The sequence below is a fragment of the Leptonotus elevatus genome, chromosome 10 (genome assembly GCF_054856555.1).
Source record: "Leptonotus elevatus isolate MCC_2025b chromosome 10, RoL_Lele_1.0, whole genome shotgun sequence".
Lineage (NCBI taxonomy): Eukaryota > Metazoa > Chordata > Actinopteri > Syngnathiformes > Syngnathidae > Leptonotus > Leptonotus elevatus.
The window spans coordinates 12,098,562-12,117,294 of NC_141248.1; the positions used below are offsets into that span (position 1 = coordinate 12,098,562).

Below are 18,733 nucleotides of genomic sequence, written 5' to 3' on the forward strand. Positions count from 1 at the left end.
GCTAGAGATACAGTGTAATCCTCAAATTTAAGATGAGTTTGAGTGCAGGTTTTTCCTGATTTCTTTGTTTGAACTGTCCGTAATAACACATGCCGGTGGACGTTTCTATTTAAGATGTCTTTTTATAAAGACATAATTGAAATCAACTCTTACTCCATAAACGTTGATCGATTCTCCCCGCGATGATCACAATGGTAGTCACAATCTGGTGAAGACACCATGTTTATGTTAACAGGTTCTTGGACTTCAATTGATTTGTTCCCTGATACGTACATGCATTTGTGTCAGCCAACAACTGACCCAAGTCTAATGAGTTTGTTGGGTGATTCAGCTCTCAGGCCTAAAGAGTATTTCCCTTTCACAAAACAGAATTACAGAAGGTTTTTGGGCTGTGTATACTTTTCCCCAAGGATATCAAAGATGATGAACCGAAGAAGAAAATAACAATGATTATTACGTCAAGGTTAGACAACGCAACAGTCACTTATTTACTATGTTCAAATGTCAATTAACTGTCAATGGTGTACCTTTCCTCTCGCCCAAAGCCAACTGCAATAGGTCAGCTTCTCCATGAGCGTGAGCAGTACAAAAAAAAAAAAAATAGATGGAGTGATAAAACACTACATGGTCATAAAATGAGAAATAAACCCCCTTAAAACAGATGATTTATATTTCATTTATTTGTAATAGGGACATTTTCAAATCCAAGCAAATCATTGGGTCAATATCCTATTATAAGATTTTGAGTATTACATAAAACACAAGATACATTTGCAAAGTGAGGACGGTGACCTGTGGGAGGCTTTTGGCCATTATAACACAAGTGAAGATGGCACCGTCAACCGTGAGTCATGCACTTTTAATTGACAGTATATGTTCTTGAAATGAAACGTGCTATATCTATATATGGTTATCATATTTTTACATTCTTAAATGCATAGTGAACTGCACAAACCACAATCCCGTGTTATGTTCATTATGTTGGCTAAAATGACAACATTACACTCAAATGACTTGTTTGCCCATAACTCATGCAGATGTTTGCGACTTTCCTCCTAGCAACCTCTTTCTTGTGCCTTCGACAGTGGCTCGGGATCATTCCGAGGGCGGTTCATATCTGGGCTTGTGAGCCGATGGGTCTCTTCTGGGGCCTGCAGCCAGCACCTGGGGAAAGGGATGGTTTAAGGCAGGTGGACAAAATACAAATAATCGTAGCTTTTTGTACTGCCACATCCTCATTACAGGATGACATGATGTACTGTACTTATTTATTATTTATATTATCATTTAACATTGCTACAAGTGGAAATCAAATGGTTTCCAAAACCTTTGCACAGTGCTGCATGAACTTTCCTCAGCTTATGTTCACTGTGTTGAGATTTATTTTTGCGGTGAATTAATAGCTGTATTTATTCATCATTTATATTTCACCTATAGTCCATAGGACGATCAAATTAAATTGGAATATGTTGATCATAACCGAACACGCTGCTGCACAGGAAGATTCTTGGAGGAAGATCTTGATGTTTACGGACACAAATCTGAGGGCGTGAACTCCATTTTCAACGGTTATCTCATTTAAATGCAAAGTTGGCCTTGCCACAAAAGTTCACAGATTCACCACAAAGAGGAGCTGTCGAGTCGTGAAGACATTGAACGGCTAATGTCAAGGAATAACTGCGTTGTTTTTTGTTGTGACTGCTGCATATATAGTTAGTATAATAATATTTATGAGGTAGCCTAATATTTATGAGGTAGCTGCAGGTATGTTCACATATTTATCTTGGCCTTAGCTTCAATTGTTTATTTTTTTGAGTGATATAGATTGTGTTTAAACGTTTTAATTTTGAATCTCATGTAACTAAATATGGTAACTAACTTATAACACACAGATCTCATTATAATGTTCTGTACTGCAGTTCGACACCACTGAAACTATAACCACAATAATAAACATATCAATCAAAATCAACATTGTAAGGCAGAATATTTGCTCCAGCTCTTGTATTAGACATGATGTTGTGCAAGTAGTCTCAATGTTGCAGCTGGTCGGTGTTTATCTCTTGGGGGGGTGTTCAATTTAGAAAGGCCCTTTCACCTCATAGACGTACAAGAAAATACATTACCATGACATGGAGTGAATAGTTCCTGGCATGCTGAAGTAACCATGGCAACAAGGGTGATGAACTCCTTGAAGTCAATTTCCAGGTCACCGTTTTGGTCAAGGTCAGCGAAGAGCTCATCCAGTTCATTCTTGTCGATTTTCTGTTCAACCACAAATAGAAATTAACGATGAAACATGGCAGCTGCTACACAGTGGTCGTTTGAATGGTGAATATTGTACGATCTGCGACACCTGTGTCTTTTTGTAAAGCTCACCTTTATGAAATGACCCATCTCATTGTTGATGAGCGCCCTGAGCTCAGCTTTTTTCAAGTTTCCGTTTTCACCCGAATATTTCTGAAACACTCGTATGATAATGACCATGCCAGTCTCCAAGTTGGACATACACTCCTTTGAAGCCTGCGATAAACAAATGCATCAAATATCAAATCATTGCTCATTATCATATATTTGCCAAACTAGAAATATTGAAAATAATTGTTTAGCCTTACCATTCTGGTGTTTCTTATTCCCATGTGAAGAAAGCGTTGGGTCTTGAGGATCCTATCACGGGTGGCTTCTTCGGCAGGGCGTTGACTGTCTTGCACAGTTCACAGTAGACACTAGACTGTATATGATTGATCGACCGTACAAAGGCTGGTTATCCATCCATCAACAGGTTAATGCACATATAATGGATATTGGTGGAATAAGACTTCACCAAAAGCCATCAATTTGTCATTTGGATATCATGTTCTCCATTTTACTGCCACTAATGGACTCTAGTGGTTAAATAAAAGGCTGTTAACAGTGCATTTGTGGTTTCAAATAGAGATCATTTACCAGTGAGATAATGGACAGAAATATTGGTAAAAGCCTTTGGTTACACGTGCGACACAAAGTCATGGGAATTGTAAAAATATGATGGACCAATAAGTATAGAAATATGCCTTTTACAAGTGTGCTACAGATTTATATATCGTGAGAACATTTTTCTGTTTTTTTGTTTTTGTTTTTACTTTGTGTAAGCTGGAAAATTTGTTGGTGCAAATGACTTGAAATGTATTTTTTATTTAAAAGTCACTACGCTAAAACAAACACACGGTCATAAACCTAGCAGCCATTATATTAGGAATAGGAAGTGTTGTCCCTTTGCTTGGAATTTGCTTAATCAGCATTATACAACATCATTTATAATTCACAATATCAATTGAATATTTAATGGAAATTTAAGCAATTTTCTAGCATGTTTTTTTTTTTTTTTTTTTACGACATTCTCATTGAGACGCACCTGCAACTGCAACGGAGGCTACTGGAAAGTCCTATTTGCACATGAACGCATCGCGCGCCCCGCTTCCTGTTTGCTGCGCGCGCCTGTCTTCATTCGCTTCCTGGTTTTCTCGACGCGAATGCACCACTGCCCGCCTTCCTGCTGCTGACGTCAAGAAACTGGAACAGAACATGAAAAAAATCCACTAATCACTAACAAGTCACATCACGTTATCCGCGAATTGGTGCTCGCGGGACGGGGTAAGTATTCTATACCCGTGGAGGACAAAACGAGATCTCAAGAAGATAAAGTGTTTTGGTAAGCTTTTACATTCCTTTGCTGCCCGTGTGAACCGAAAACATGCTAACGTTATTTATTTTCCTTAGCCGCCCTGAGAGCTGCAATGTCGCTCAAATTATGACTCGTCCGTCATAAAGCTGAGTTAAAGTCAGGAGAATTAAACTAAAGAGCCTCTATGGCTCCTTCTGTTTGCGTGTTAAGAAAACAATAACACAACACTGTTATTTTAGGTTTGATTAATTAATTTATTTGGTATCACCTGAGTGACGCTCGTGTCTCAGCCTTATATCACTATGCGATGACAAATAAAGGTGGATGCGAACAATTAGCTTTCCAAGAATATATAAATCGTATTTAATTTACAGTAGTGTTTTTAAATTATTCAATATGTCATACACAGCATGTGGAAAGTTCTACAGTGCCACCTACAAAATGGTGTATTAATTGGTAACAATAAATCTTTTCCATTTCCCATTTTTTTCTCCTTTACAACTATAAAACAGTTTCACAAAATGCTCTAAATTAAAGAAAGTGTAGTTATTGTCGAATGAGTATAACTGTGAATGCTTGTTGTAATTTGTAAGTCTAACAAATACTTTGACCTTGAAAGTGGTTGATGTTGACCTTGGAAGAGATAGTTGAGAATTGTCCCTTATGCCGCGTTCGAGGAAGGTGGAAATTCAGACATATCTGACTTGGAATCTGCCGGTTCTGACCTCAAAGCGATTCCGATAAATTCACCGTGAGTCAAAAGCACGTTGGGTTACGTACGCAAAGTTACTTTTTTCGCTTAACTAAATTAATGCTCAGGATTTTTCCTGTGTACAAAATTCAGAGGCGGCCACCTTCACCTTATTTGTTCGCCACCTCCAGCCTGAGTGACTGATAATGAATGAATGCTTTAACGTGATAATAGTCATATTCTTATTAGAACTATTCTTCTTATTGAAACATGGAATTACTATATGTTGCCTGTAAAAAAAAATGAAAGTGAGTCTGTTGAATTTACAAAATACATGCACATCATGGCGCATGGTCAGGATTAGGGATGTTCGATACCACTTTTTCCCAACCGATACGCAACGCTTGAGTAGTCACCACTACTGATACCAAATACCGATACCACTAGTAAATAAAATTCCCCACCCATAAATGACAGATTATTTTAAAGAAAAACCTATATATCCCAATATATTAGTTTTCCTTAACATTGCATTAAGTTAATGGCAACTTTGTATTCATATACTGTAATTTCTCATTTCTTGTCCCTGGTCGTAAAACGGCCGCAGGAGGGCGGCCGATAATGGTATCGGTACTCACGGCGGTGACTGGTAAAATAAGATTGGTATTGGCACCGATACATCATAGTCAGGATGATACTACCTCTGCCTCAATTTGAGCCAGGAAAACCCCTGATATAATAAATGGATATAAAACAATGGACATCTGCGAGAATGGACACATGAGCTTGATATTGCTGATAAACAAAACAAAAAAAACGTTCTGAAACGTTTATGTTAATTGCTTATGTTGCTTAATGAAGGTTGGGAAACATTGCCCGAGAGATAGGTGGCAAATTTAGTGATGCAATGACCCACATCCTTACACCGCACTTTTCCCCTCCACATGCCCTATTTTCATTTGAAGCTATAATAAGCACAGCACAAACCACACGTCACACTTTCCATCTCCGTTTTCACCAAAATCTCCTCAGAGGGGTCCAGACATGACCGAGCTGCTGAAGCTGCTGCTGCGGGTGTCGGAGAAAGCCGCCAATGTGGCTCGCGTCTGCAGACAGGAGGCGCCCCTCTTCCAGCTCCTGGTCCAAGAAAAGACCGGAGACGACAAGAACAAGAAGTTTGTGCAGGACTTCAAGACGCTGGCGGATGTTGTCATCCAGGAGGTGATCCGGCACGATGTTGGCGCTCAGGTATGGAGTTGACCTTGACCTTGACCTTGACCTTGAATCATGAATGATATAAGAGTGCTCTCTTAATGTGCTTTTTTTCTTTGTGTTCAGTTCCCTGAGATGGTCGGCTTCATTCACGGAGAAGAATCCAACAAGTTTGAAAATGGACTTGGTAAGTATTTAGAGTGATACAAGTATAGTATATGAAATCTACAAATTTTGAACAATTGTATCAGATTTTTCAGACTATACGTCACTCCGGAGTCATATCAGCCGAAAAATGCATCATAAAGATTAAAAAACAATAGTTTTTTTTGTTTTGTTTTTACATAAGTCGTTCAGGAGTGTAAGTCGATTTTTTTTGGGGGGGGGCCTGCCTCGCAGGTGAGAGTGTGACGGTGACTGTGCGCGGCACCGAGGAGGAGACGGCAGCGCTTCTGGCCACGGTGCTGGACGGCGACCTGACGGCGGCGGCGCTCCTGGCACGAGCCATCCACCAAGACCCGGCCAGCGTCGACGCTAACGCGGACAGACTAGCGGTGCCGCTCAGCCCTTCCGAGCTCGGCATCTGGATCGACCCGATCGGTGAGAGCCTCGTCCTTAATGCTGCGGTGAAGCAGAAAGTCAACAGGGGTTTCATCGTTTGTCGTCTGGTGGATTCAGATGCCACCAGTCAGTACATAGAAGGCCGCGAGGAGGTGCTGGAGGAGGGTCACCTGTCACCATCAGGTCTGCACTGTGCTCTGGTCCTCATCGGGGTTTACCTGCGCAGCACAGGTGAGCCCGTCATGGGTGTCATCAATCAGCCATTCAACCACAAAGACCCTGCAGGTGGACGGTGAGCTGCACGACTGCTCTACTTCTCACCTAATACCACAATATGGACAGAAATTGTGTTAAATTTTTACGTGTTGTCATTTAGCGTATTTTGCTCTGAATATTGATCGTTTATGTCTAGCTGGCGGGGGAAGCTCTTCTGGGGCGTTTCCTGCGGCGACGTCAACATGTGCTCAGTGTCACAGCCCAAAACCGGAACCGAAGGACGTCGGGCTCTGTCGGTTGTGCTGAGCTCCAGTGAGAAGCAAGTGGTGAAGGACAGTCTGGCCTCCCTGTGCGAACCAGAAAAGCTGATGTACGCCTCGGGAGCCGGCTACAAAATCCTGTGCGTCATTCAGGGCCTGGCCGACGCCTACGTCCTCTCAGAAGGAAGCACCTTTAAGTGGGACTCGTGCGCGCCCCACGCGCTGCTCCGAGCCCTCGGAGGGGGCGTGGTGGACCTGACGAAGAGTTTAAAGTGCAGTTCGGAGGCAAAGGTAGAACTGACATATCACCAGCCTTACACTGAGGGTAAAGGTGCTGACCGCTGGGCCAACTACGGAGGCCTGGTGGCATATGGAGACTGTTCTCAGCTGAGCAGCATCATGGGGGCTCTGAGAGGAAAGCTGTAGATGAATTGTTGCCTAGATCATACTCATTATAAAGAAAGGTCTGCTGATATTTTAAATTGTAAACATTTTATTTTTAACCAAATATATATATGTGTGTGTATATATGGCAAATGGGCCAAATGATCTAAAGCTGTACGGGTTCAAGTGAGTATTCACTTGTGTGAATATGAAGTAAATGAGTGTTTAATGCTGGCAAGAATGTACTCACATCACAGGTTTTCTTTTTCATGACATGCCTTCCACAGGATTATGCAAAAAGTTGTCTTAAATGACTTTCAGAACCCGTCTGTGGCATGACTGTGTAAGGAGCGTGAAGGTGACGTGGCCTCAAAAAGAGCAGGAGTCCAACCTGTAACTATGTAAAGTATCATTTCATTGTTGAGCTGACCTGTCAAGATACTATAAATATGTCAAGTGGATGGAGCGGTGTGCAGTCATGCGCACCTCTTTCAAACATCTCCTTGTAAGGAGATCAGCCAATCACACAAGTCAACTTCCTTTGCTTGAGCCATTTGTAGTACAGCATATTAGACTTACAATATCTATTTGTTGCTTTATGTTTCATTGTAAACAGTGTATGCATACAAACCAGGGCAAACTTGTTGCATTTAGGAAATTATTTTTACTTTAAAAACCAGAGAAAGCACGGGAACCTTACCCAAGTGTGATATTTGAAAATGGTCTGCCAGCCAGGGAACAAAAGCCCCCGATGATTGTCAGATAAAATTTGTACAATATTTCTGCATATTCTGTTAAAAACATTAAAACAAAAGAAAACATTGTGGACTCTGCCGTTGTCTTTTTGAACTTTCAAGCAGCACCCTTTATGTCCATCAATCTACATTTTCATGCTGAGGTGAATATGAAGTCAACAAAATGCACATTTTCTCAATGTTCATGGCAATTAGATAACCAAAGCCTAAAACAATGGACGGCAGACCACAAATTGCACATCATTGGAAAAAAAAATCAACCAAAGCGAAAACTTAAAATCGTGCTACTTTATGAACAAAATATAAATCTGTTCTTTGCGATGTTCTAGTGCCACTGCTGAGGAGCAATCTCATGTTTAAGCATTACAAGCCTTTGTGGTTCTGGCATGGCTCATTTGATCGGACACCACAAATGCATAAAAGATGTGCGATTTGACACGGGGAGGACCATGGCAGCATCCTGTGTCAACACACTAAAATATTCTGGGAAAAAATGATAATAAAACAGGCAATCACTCCAACCCATAGAGGCATCACAATGCAGCAAACGTCACAATTCTGTGCAGCTGCACACAAACTGCTTGGGCTCATCCAACAGTCTTGAGGTCACAGGCCCTAACACAAAAGGTATCAAATTGACTAATAATAATAATAATAAAGTCTCATACAAGTGCCAAATTCTGCGTGTTCTGACACTCTTTACACAGTAAGTGTAAATAGTAGTTTTCCTGAATTTATTTGAAGTGATTATGAACGCAAGCAGCAGAAAGTAGCAAACCCATCATGCTGTTAAATGCAGACAAAATATACATTTCTCTAGTTTTGAAAACTTAACTGGCCGTTTTAAACATTTGAATAATTACCACTAAAATTAAATTACTTTAGTAGACACACTGAAATTTAGATAGATATCACTTACAATGTAGTGCTTTTTTTTTAACCAGGTGGAGCTAGTTTGATGAACTGTAATTGCACTGAAAAGCAACAGATGGCAGTATAGGCCAATATTTAGGTATGTCAACTTCCGGACAGCATTTAATGGCATAATGGCAGCGTGACAAACGTTTTAAAGCACAAAACTTGAGTTGACGCTGAACCCGGTGGCACACCGCAGTTTGCTAAAGGAGCTACTTCCTTGTTTTTGAAAAGTGAAAACTTTTGATCCCACTTGGGACCTCCAAAAGCACTGGCACCGTACTAAAGGTTATCAAGTATTTAGCTAAGAGGCGTCCCCAGGTGTATTATGTGACTAATATAATCAAAACATGGATTGCATTGCAGCGCCAGTGCAATGTCATAGTTATTGATGTAAAAACTTAGTGATTTTGGTTATCAAGAAAATTGTGGGAAAAAGTTGGACATCAGCTTTTAATTTAAACTGAGCTATTTTTGACATCATTAAATGTATATCTGTCCAAACAAATGTACTTTTGCATCACCGCAGCACCAATGGTGGCTAATCATTTGGGACTGAGCTCATTGGGATTTTCGATCTTAAAGACAACTTTATGAACAGACACAGAACTAATCATGTTTGTGTTTTTGTGGGGCAGCATGGCTCAGATGGTAAGAGTGGTCATCTCCCAACCCGAAGGTTGTGGGTTTGATCCTCAACCCTTGTAACCATGTTGAAGTTTCCATGGCAACGTACTGAACCACCAGTTGCTCCCGATGTCGGTAAAGTAGGAAGTAGATCAAATGAGGCGAGTGTTGAAGCGCTTTAAGTGCCTAATAGGGGTGGGAATCTATTCTATAAATCTGATTCAGAGGCTCTGATTTGATTTCATTCTAATTCAGAGGCCTACAATTCGATTTGATTCTGCAGCATCACATTGACTTGCATTTTATAGTCCATGTAAAACACTGCTGCTACCTTTTTAAAGCAGTCGCAGAACTCAAGGAAAAGCAAGGGTTTATAGTTCACACTTTGACTTCTATTAAAGTGGCAAGGCAACCTGGTTTAGACTAGTGTGTCAACACAAATTTTAAAACGCGCCAATGACAGCATTTGCTGTAACAAATGTCTAACTTCTCTTATAACATTTATAAAAACATTTTAATTGATCTGATTTAGCGTAACCTGTACTTTAATACATAAAAGTGCAATATGCAGCAGACAAATGTTTTTTAGTTTTTTTTATTTAAACTTTAAAAATAAATTTTTAATACCTCTGAATCAATTTAGAATCTTTTTTTAATACAACGATCAATGCATTTAAAAAAATAAATACAAAGATTATCATTCCCACCCCTAGTACCTAAGGTAGAAAAGCACTACACAAGTGAAAGCGCATTTACCAAATTAAATTGCTAATATGGCTGCTCACTGTAATACAGTGATGCAGACAAGGTGATCATGGTGTCACATAATTGATTAGCTGATTACGGTGAGCCATGCCTGGTGCCACGATGGCTTGCGAAGATGTATTTTCCAAAGGAAGTGAGTGACTGGAAGTGGCAAAGAGCGGATGAATAAATGAACGGCGCATTGCGGCAGTTGGTAGGAAAAGTTGCAGAAGAATGGCGAGGCTACAGTCGGTGTGAGCATGAAGCAAAAAAAAAAAAAAAAAAAAACCTCAAATGAAACGAGAGGTAACGCACCACCACTGGCACCTCTTGAACCTTCCAAAATGTGAAATTGAGCACACAGCTCATCTTCAGGTCTTGTGGGACCGCAGCCTTCCCAAGCAACATCAATCTCGTCTCGCTGGGATGTCAGCCAGACCCAAAGCGGCCTGTGCAGAAAGTGTCCCTGGGTTGTTTCAGTAGCTGTCCCATCTCAGCAGACTTCACCTCTGGAAGGGCTTGCGGACTTTCTTCTTCCTCCGAGGCGGAGGTTTGCCGCCCTCGTTCCAAGGCTCGCCAGATTCGGGCCGTTGGGCTCCTGGCATGAAGAAGCCCGTCTGGCCCGGAGGAGGAGAGAACGGGGGAGCTCCGGCACCGGGTGGAGGGTGGTGAGATGGACCTGAGGGGAAGAAGCCCCCGTTGGCTGGCATGTCACTGGGGGACGCTCCCTTGAAGATGCGGTTGAAGAAGTCTTGCAAATCTGCCGGGTTGGCCGGACCGGGACCGTGCTCTGAGGTTGGCCTGCAAGTAAGAAGGAAGGAAGGGAGGGATGTGTGTGAGTACAGGAGTATGTAATGTCAATTTTAACCGACTTTCCCCAAAATATTTCGGATAATTGGATCATTTAGTATAAAACAATTGAAAAAATGTGATTGTTTTGTAAAAAACAACTACAAATAAAATTAAGTCGTTTTGTATCAACCCAGAAAATTGGGTCAAATAGCCCCAGATAGTGGATTGGTCAATTTTTTACCAACATTTTATTTTTTTATTTTTTTTACTCAAGTGTCTTTTAACTCTTTGACTGCCAGACGTTTTCAGAAAAGGGATGCCGTCAGTGCCAGCCGATTTAAGCATTTTGACTGATCTTTCAAGGTCCACAGAAAATGTTCTGTTTGGACTATGGAAACACACGTACTACCAAATGAAAGATTGGACTTTCATCTTTCATCAGAAAAAAAGAGTTTGTTTCTACCTTATTCCGTTCTTTAGTAATCAACAATAGAAAATGGTTAGTTTGACCCAATTTCGCCTGTTTTGGACCAAAATACGGAGAAATCAAGCTTTTAGTGAAACGATATTATTTCATGCATTCTAGTGAATTTTACACTTCTTTTTGTCCATGAATGATGCCACAAACACCTAAATAGTGCTTTACTTCTATAAAACACTACCACCAAGAATGAAAAAGTGTTTTTTGATAGCAAAATACGTTTATTTACATTCAACAGTGTAACAATTTGACAACAATTTGGCAAACTATTTACAAATGTGTGCAACTGTGGTGCTATTTACAAATATGTGGATGTTTCAACGACAGTTTTTCTTTTTGTAACACTCTCCTGCGTGCAAGGAGACGCAACAGCATTTGCACAACAGATTGCCTCTTCGCGTGCGCCACTTTCTTGCAGGCCGTTTTTTTCCGGGGAATAGCAAGTATATACTGCAGTGTGTCATCAAGTCTAATATCAGGATCATGCTACGGTTTCGTTACATCTCGCTTCCCCGTGTCCTTCAGTTGCTATACCGGGTGGTAGGAGATGTTCTGATCCATTTTATCCACTCCATTCATGGTGGCATCGTAGTCCAGAAACAGTGTCTTCTCCGTGATCAGACTGTACCCGCTCCTCCGATGAATATGCATTGGACTCGGGGTACTCTTCATTGTCCGATCGAATGTCCGCTTGTGCAGCTCCGCGTTTTCCGGCGTTAGCAGCGCTAGCCGGTGAGGCTTTATGACGAGAGAATAACGGCCGCGTCAATGCTTCCAACTCCGGCGTCAACCTCGGGAGTGACCATCATCATCATCATCAATGTGCATTGGTCGATGCTTTTCGACTACTCTCCATCGTCCGATCGAATGTCCGCTTGTGCAGAAGTACCCGGCCGGCTATTGTGCGCGTTTTCCGGCCTTAGCAGCGCTAGCCGCGCTAGCCGCGCTTAGCCGGTGAGGCTTACTACGTGATCGTAAACACGTCAAGGCTTCCAACTTTGGCGTCAAACTCGGAGTCATCATCATCATCATCATCAATCTGCATTGGTCGATGCCAACTCTCCATCGCCCGATCGAATGTCCGCTTGTGCAGAAGTACCCGGCCGGCTATTGTGCGCGTTTTCCGGCCTTAGCAGCGCTAGCCGCGCTTAGCCGGTGAGGCTTACTACGTGATAGTAACAGTCGCGCCAAAGCTTCCAACTTTGGCGTAGAGCTCGGAGTCATCATCATCGTCGACATCAATGCGCTTTTTAGTATTGATTGATGCTTTCCGTCTTTGAAAAAAATGCTCAAGCGTGAGCTGCTTGTAACCGGTTGCTTGGTCAAGCCATTGTGGCTTGGATCAGCCATTGTCTCCTCAACACTCTAGCTCCGCCTCACGTCTTCTACTGACGCCCACGGTGGGCGGCCCATCCAACCTTGTGCAAAGAGAGTCATCGCTGCCCTCTAGGGGCCAAAACGAGTCTTTGACTAATCATATCTGCCTGATACTTTCAGCACAGCTGCCCAAGGCTTTCCTGCACCCGTTTTTGGAAAAAAAAAAAAAAAAACATAGGGGACGTCTTTTAACGTCCTCGGCGCCCTTCCCTAGGTTTATGCTAAACGTTTTATAATGTTTATGGCAGTCAAAGAGTTAAATGCAGCCACCGATGCCTGAGGCAAAACAAAATCTGACACCAAGTCCTCCTTGCCAGTAGTTGGCGGTATAACACTTTTAAATCATCATCTACATCAGAAAAAAGGTCTTCGGCTACAATTTTTTTTCAAGGTGTTAACCCACCGTCAAAATTCTTGACAATAAATATGTTCTATGCAGCCACACATCTAAATACAGTATTTTCGTTAATATTGTATTAGTGGAATATGAGTTAAGCTGCAAAAATCAGAAGGCGGCCATTTTGCCACTTGCTGTCGAGTGAAAATGACATCACAGTTGCTCAGGTCTCACTAACAACCAATCACAGCTCAGCTACAGAAAATAGGTAAGCTGTGATGGGTCATTGCCTGAGCCCTGAGCAACCGTGATGTCATCTTCAGTCGACAGCAACTGACAAAATGGCCGCCCCCTGAGATGGATAAAAAAAACAGCTGGATTTTTCTGCATAACACATATTCCACAAATGTAATATTAGTCAGAATGTTATGTTTAGACTAGTGAGGGCAGATTTAACGTTATTGTCAAGAAATGTTTAACGTTGACTTCCAGTTTAAATTAAATTAAATTACAAAATTGGTATTGGTGACTACTCAAGAGTAAAGACTCGTACTAGTATTGGTCTGAAAAATAAAAAATAAAAATGGCATCGGACATCCCCAATAAAAATAAAGCCGACTGACTGACCAAAATAAAGCAGGGTTGTTTTTTGTTTTCAAAACTGCAACGCTTCAAATTCAAAACATTGCATTCAACTAGTTTGTGATGTCATTTTGAATTTGATTAATTGTTCTGCCCTCAATGACATCTCGAGGAAATACTGGAATGGACTGAACGATAGAAGGGATAATATATGAGATGACGTGAGCGATAGAAGTTGATGGACATCCTGTCACCTGTTTCTGGTGGCATTGCTGTTGTTCTTGGACCCAAAGGAGATGTGATAGGGCACGCGGTGTGTGTCGGGAGAGATGACTATCCTCTGGCAACCCGCCCACTCTGAAACATAACATCACAAATAGAACCTTTTTCCACCCTATCGACAACATCTTCATTGTTTATGCCTGAAGAGACGCCACCTGTAATATCGTAGACTTTGCCGTCCATACAAGCAAAGTACGTGATACGTAGACCCAACATGCTGGACTCGGCCCACAGGTCGCCCTCTTCGGCGCTATGGCGACGACTGCATTCGGCACAGAAGCGGGCCTCGGCAGGTTCGCGATCCATCTCAAAGCGCCTGCGGGACAAAAGGACGCGTCGGTGGTTGTCATTCTCTTCGAAACGTGCACGCATGCAATTTGCAGTCCGTGTGTGAGGACATACTTGTGCTTGCCTTCACATTTGGTACACATCATGGTGTTCATGGCTTCCTTCAGGTCGTCCTGCAGCTTGGTGAGGAACTCGTTCATGGACTTGGAGAGCTCGGTCGCAGCCATGCGCTTCCTGAGTTTGGAGAGAGCAGATCGTTGGCTGATGTGGATTTGAATGTGCAGGTATGATAAAAACCATTTCAATGGAAGGCAACGCTTAGAGGATAATTAACTCAAAAGCTGAACGTTCCAGAGGTCGTACAATTCCAAAACTTTTACGCAAATGCAGCCGTTTTATTACATTTTTGGCTCAGTGATACGAAGATAAAAATTTTTTTGAATGCATTAACTACTGTTCAAAGGTTTGAGGTCTATTTTTGAAAGCATCATTTTGTTATAGGGGACTACAGATACAAATTAGCTACTGCTGCTAGAGTCTGGCATATTTACAACTTAATTTGTTGTTCATTAATGTGCATTAATACATTAGTGCATAAGATGAAATGTCTTTCAATTCATACACTGTAACATTAAAATGATCACGTACAGACGAGACATTATTCATGTGGTTAAAAAAGAAGAAGTGTTTTTCCTTTCATAAATATAAAATTCTACACCCCTTTGTTTAAATGCAGGTTTTTGTTTTTATAAAAAATGAAACCAAGATAACTCAAAAAAATCCACCATTGTGACTAATAACCTGTACAACACAATTAAAAAAAATACATACTTTTGAGGGGGTAAGGAAAAATAAACAGCTAAGATAATGTGGTTGCACAAGTGCACACACCCTCTTATAACTGGGTTCACAATTAACCGACCACATTAAAACTCATGTTAAATTAAAAGCGCCTTTATTTAATCTCAAATAAAGTTCAGCTTTTCCTGACAAGCCTTTAGGTTTTCTGCTAACAGGGATTGCTATTTGGAACTGATCCACCTTGACTAATGCCCCAGTTCCAGCTGAAGAAAAACAGCCTCAAGCAGCAGTATATTGCAAAGGACTCTTTATCCTTAATTGCGGTACCTTCTACAGTGAGCCGCTACCAACTGATCAGCTGTTAACTTCCACCACTGACCTTTCTCTGCTTCATCTTGAGAAGTTTACTAGCGAGCTACTCCTCCACTAGCAAGGCCCTACTAACATACTCAACATTTGAAGCACTCATGAGTTATTGTTTGGCATCCTTGGGTCCCTTGAAAGGTGCTATACAAATCTAAGCTATTATTGCTTATTATATTTAATTAAATTATGGCAGAAACAAAATGTTCTTCTCTTTTTGTGACATTCCAAAATGAAGTTATGTCAGTATAAGAATGTTGCAAAAAGGACACATCGACCAGCAACCTTGAATGAATTGTTTTGATAGATGCCAATGCGCAATACTTTGTCATGTTTCTACTCACAATTCATATTCTCTTCGTGTTTCCGGGTTACTGACAATATCCCAGGCAGCCCGCAGTACTTTGAACGCCTCACCAGCTCGTGGGTGTTTATTCTTGTCTGGATGGACCTAAAAGAGACGAACGAATGAGAAAAAAAAAAAAGGGTTTGTGTGTAAAGAGACAAATTTATTAGTCATCCACTCATCTAAGACAATCAATAGATGCATTTGTATTGCATGTTTAAAATCGCAAACCTGGACAGCCAGCTGTCTGTAGGCCTTCTTCAGCTCGGCCTCAGTCGCGTGGACCTCCACGCCGAGCACCGTGAAGGGATCAAGCTCGTCTTCGGGGACCTCAGCCAGGGCTAGAAGTCTTTCCAGCTCCTGACCTGGAGGGCCTTTCCCGGCTCGTCCCGGTGATTCAAACTCGGACGTGTGCGCGTGGCCAACCCTCCTGAAGCAATTTTTGACTCTTTCCACAATAAGTAGCACCCGCTTCCAAAAACGTGAATCCTGGAATGCTGTCCAATACCGTTTTCCCCTCTCACCACCAAGCCGGACCAAGACAATTTTCAGCCTTTGGGACCCGAGCACAACCAAAGCACAAAGAAGTCTAAGAGTCGATAAGGCAGCTTGTTTAGTCCACTTGAGTGACCGAACGACTTTATCCGCCACGTCCGTGCCTACGCTTTTCGTCCATTTTAAAATCCGACTGGCATCGGCCTTCATTCCCGGGATGTCCGTGATTTTTCCAATGAGCTGCTGCCCCAAGCTGTAAAGTTTCAACCCTCCGGTCTCCACACAGACGCCACAATTGTGAGTTAAGGTGACGATAATCTCGATCATCATGTGGACACAGGAGATGCACCAGACGCTGACAGACTCTGACAGCATTTCCTTCAAAGCAAACACGAGTTGTTTGCCCGAGCGCCTGCGACCTCGGTTCAACTGATGGTGATGATGGTTGCGTTTGCGGGTCTGCTTGTGCCTGCCGCCGCTCGACATGAAACCGCCTTTTTGAAAGGAGGGCGGCGTAAAGGCGCTTTGATTACTCTCTTCCGAAACCGACACTCCGCTCCTCAGTTTGCACTTCCTTCCAGATCCGAATCTCCTCCAAGCCGACTCCCCGTTCATGTGCTGCTCCTTCGCAGACTCGTCCTCCTCTTGATTTATGACCCCGGAGCTCACGTGACCATCAGCGCTTTCGTGTTCGTCAGAAATGTCCTCGGTTTCGTCTCTGCCCTCCGTGGAGCCGCAGCACTCCACGTCCCCAATCCCAGAGTCATGTGGGGTGGCTGGGTTTGGGGTGTCCTGAGCATTAGACAAGTACTCACGGTCGTCTTCCACAGCTCTTGTCTCCCAATGACTCGACTTATTTACTGAAGTGGAATGATCACCATCAGTGAGCTCCTCGTCAGAATCTGTAAGGGCGTCCATCTCCCTCTCAGCTGCCACTCTCTCCATCTTCCAATCTCTTATTTCGGAGCGGTGAAAATAGAATCTTGTGGAAGACGATCTCCTAAAGCCATAATCTGTGACAATATTCTCCCCAGACCCTCACTCCAGTGTGAGACTGGGGGCTTCTGGGGTACACCATATCAGCAGCTGATTCTGGCTTTTAAACATTTACCATCATGCAGCAGGGAAATAATCTGAAAAGAAACACCACAGGTTACAAACACAGAAAAAGAGAAAGAACATTTATGTTTGGTATATTATTTCTTGATTTGTGACAATAAATTTATACTGTTAGAAAGCCTCTTTATTATCAATCAATTAAACTTTCTTCATAAAGCACTATTTATACATTCAAAAAAAATGCAATCAATGTGCTTTACATGAGTTAAAAATCAACCCTTCCCAAGACTTGTCCAAACAGGACACATGAAGTGTGCCCATCATTCAATTTTAAAAAGCGTTCACCAAAAGTGAGCATATTAACAAGTTGCTTGTGTTGCAGTCCTTGCACATTTGGTTGAACTTCAGACGTGATTTTTATTTATACATAAACTATTGCAGATCATTGACCACAACATCGTGAAATAACTGAACAATGTCAATCTACTATTCAATTCAACCTCAAAAGTATATTTCAAAATTACACTTTGTGTACTGATATTTGTACGTCCCCACTAACCACAGTCGATTTACGTAAATAAAAATGAATACAAGAATAAATTTTTTTGATAGCGTAGGCAAACTTTAACTTTTCACATTAACAAAGTAAAAGTATGTCACATTATTTTCAAGTTGTTTTTGCTAAATAAACGTAACCAACAGCTTGACTAAAATCTGATATAAAGTGGAATCATATTGCTATTGTGTTTGATAGCTTTACTGGTAGAGTTCATGTCAGCCAGGTGCATTAGAGGCGGCTATGTTAGCAAACGCCCTGATTGTTAGCCTTGGGAAACACCCTACCAAAAAAGGCAGGCGTACAGGCGGGATAAATGAGTTAAATTTAGTTCCGCCGCTTGTCAGCGTTTTACGTTACATGCCAAGGAAATGCGGCGATAAAACCCACACACAACTATAGATTGTCCTTTCAAGAGAAAACATGTCACCGATGAGCTAACTATTCGCTAGCGACGAGTGGTAACAGTTAGCTGATAAACCACTGTTTCCCCTTCCTGTGGGAATACACCAAGCAGTGCAAACATCATTTGGCCACCGGGAAGACGGACGTTTAATTTTCATGTGCATTCAAAATACGGTAGGTGCTATGTATATCTCTCGGAAAGTGTGTAACCTTGTTTGTGAACAGACTGCCAGGTGCCCGTAGTGTTGTTTTTATGGTCCCCTTCTTCTCCTCTTCATTTTTTAACTTCCTTCTTGCTTCTTGTTCGGCTTCTTTATTGCCGGACCTTTCCAGAGTCCACCGACACATGTGGGTGCTACCGCCACCTACTGACCAGGCAGACTAGAAGCATTCAAGCGACTGACTGGTTGAATTCGATTTTTTGAGTGTTTTTCAAAATGATTTATACTTACTCAATACTCATACTTATTTATAGCTAATTGAAAAGGTCATTTATTAGCTATACTAAATACTTGCCCTACTGTATGTCATATCAGGAAC

The 18,733-nt window shown here is 41.8% G+C and overlaps 3 protein-coding genes across 3 annotated transcripts; 1 reads left to right on the plus strand and 2 right to left on the minus strand.

Annotated features, from left to right (window-relative positions):
• Positions 1 to 748: 748 nt before the first annotated feature.
• On the minus strand, positions 749 to 4,379 carry LOC147167076 (protein S100-B-like). The gene is made up of 6 exons (XM_086086766.1): positions 4,276 to 4,379; positions 3,395 to 3,552; positions 2,616 to 2,731; positions 2,380 to 2,523; positions 2,127 to 2,265; positions 749 to 1,164 (listed from the first exon to the last, which is right to left on the minus strand). Exons 3-6 carry the CDS (start codon positions 2,637 to 2,639, stop codon positions 1,112 to 1,114), a joined length of 360 nt encoding a protein of 119 aa, XP_085942892.1. The 5' UTR covers positions 2,640 to 2,731; positions 3,395 to 3,552; positions 4,276 to 4,379; the 3' UTR covers positions 749 to 1,111.
• Positions 3,485 to 7,809, plus strand: inpp1 (inositol polyphosphate-1-phosphatase). Its single transcript, XM_086086765.1, has 6 exons — positions 3,485 to 3,691; positions 5,388 to 5,603; positions 5,694 to 5,754; positions 5,967 to 6,167; positions 6,246 to 6,420; positions 6,541 to 7,809. The coding sequence occupies exons 2-6, from the start codon at positions 5,400 to 5,402 to the stop codon at positions 7,028 to 7,030; spliced, it is 1,131 nt and encodes a 376-aa protein (XP_085942891.1). The 5' UTR covers positions 3,485 to 3,691; positions 5,388 to 5,399; the 3' UTR covers positions 7,031 to 7,809.
• dnajc14 (DnaJ (Hsp40) homolog, subfamily C, member 14) lies at positions 7,330 to 18,500 on the minus strand. Its single transcript, XM_086086763.1, has 7 exons — positions 18,404 to 18,500; positions 15,910 to 17,306; positions 15,677 to 15,783; positions 14,283 to 14,402; positions 14,036 to 14,196; positions 13,853 to 13,955; positions 7,330 to 10,830 (listed from the first exon to the last, which is right to left on the minus strand). The coding sequence occupies exons 2-7, from the start codon at positions 17,116 to 17,118 to the stop codon at positions 10,533 to 10,535; spliced, it is 1,998 nt and encodes a 665-aa protein (XP_085942889.1). The 5' UTR covers positions 17,119 to 17,306; positions 18,404 to 18,500; the 3' UTR covers positions 7,330 to 10,532.
• Between the last annotated feature and the right edge of the window lie 233 nt (positions 18,501 to 18,733).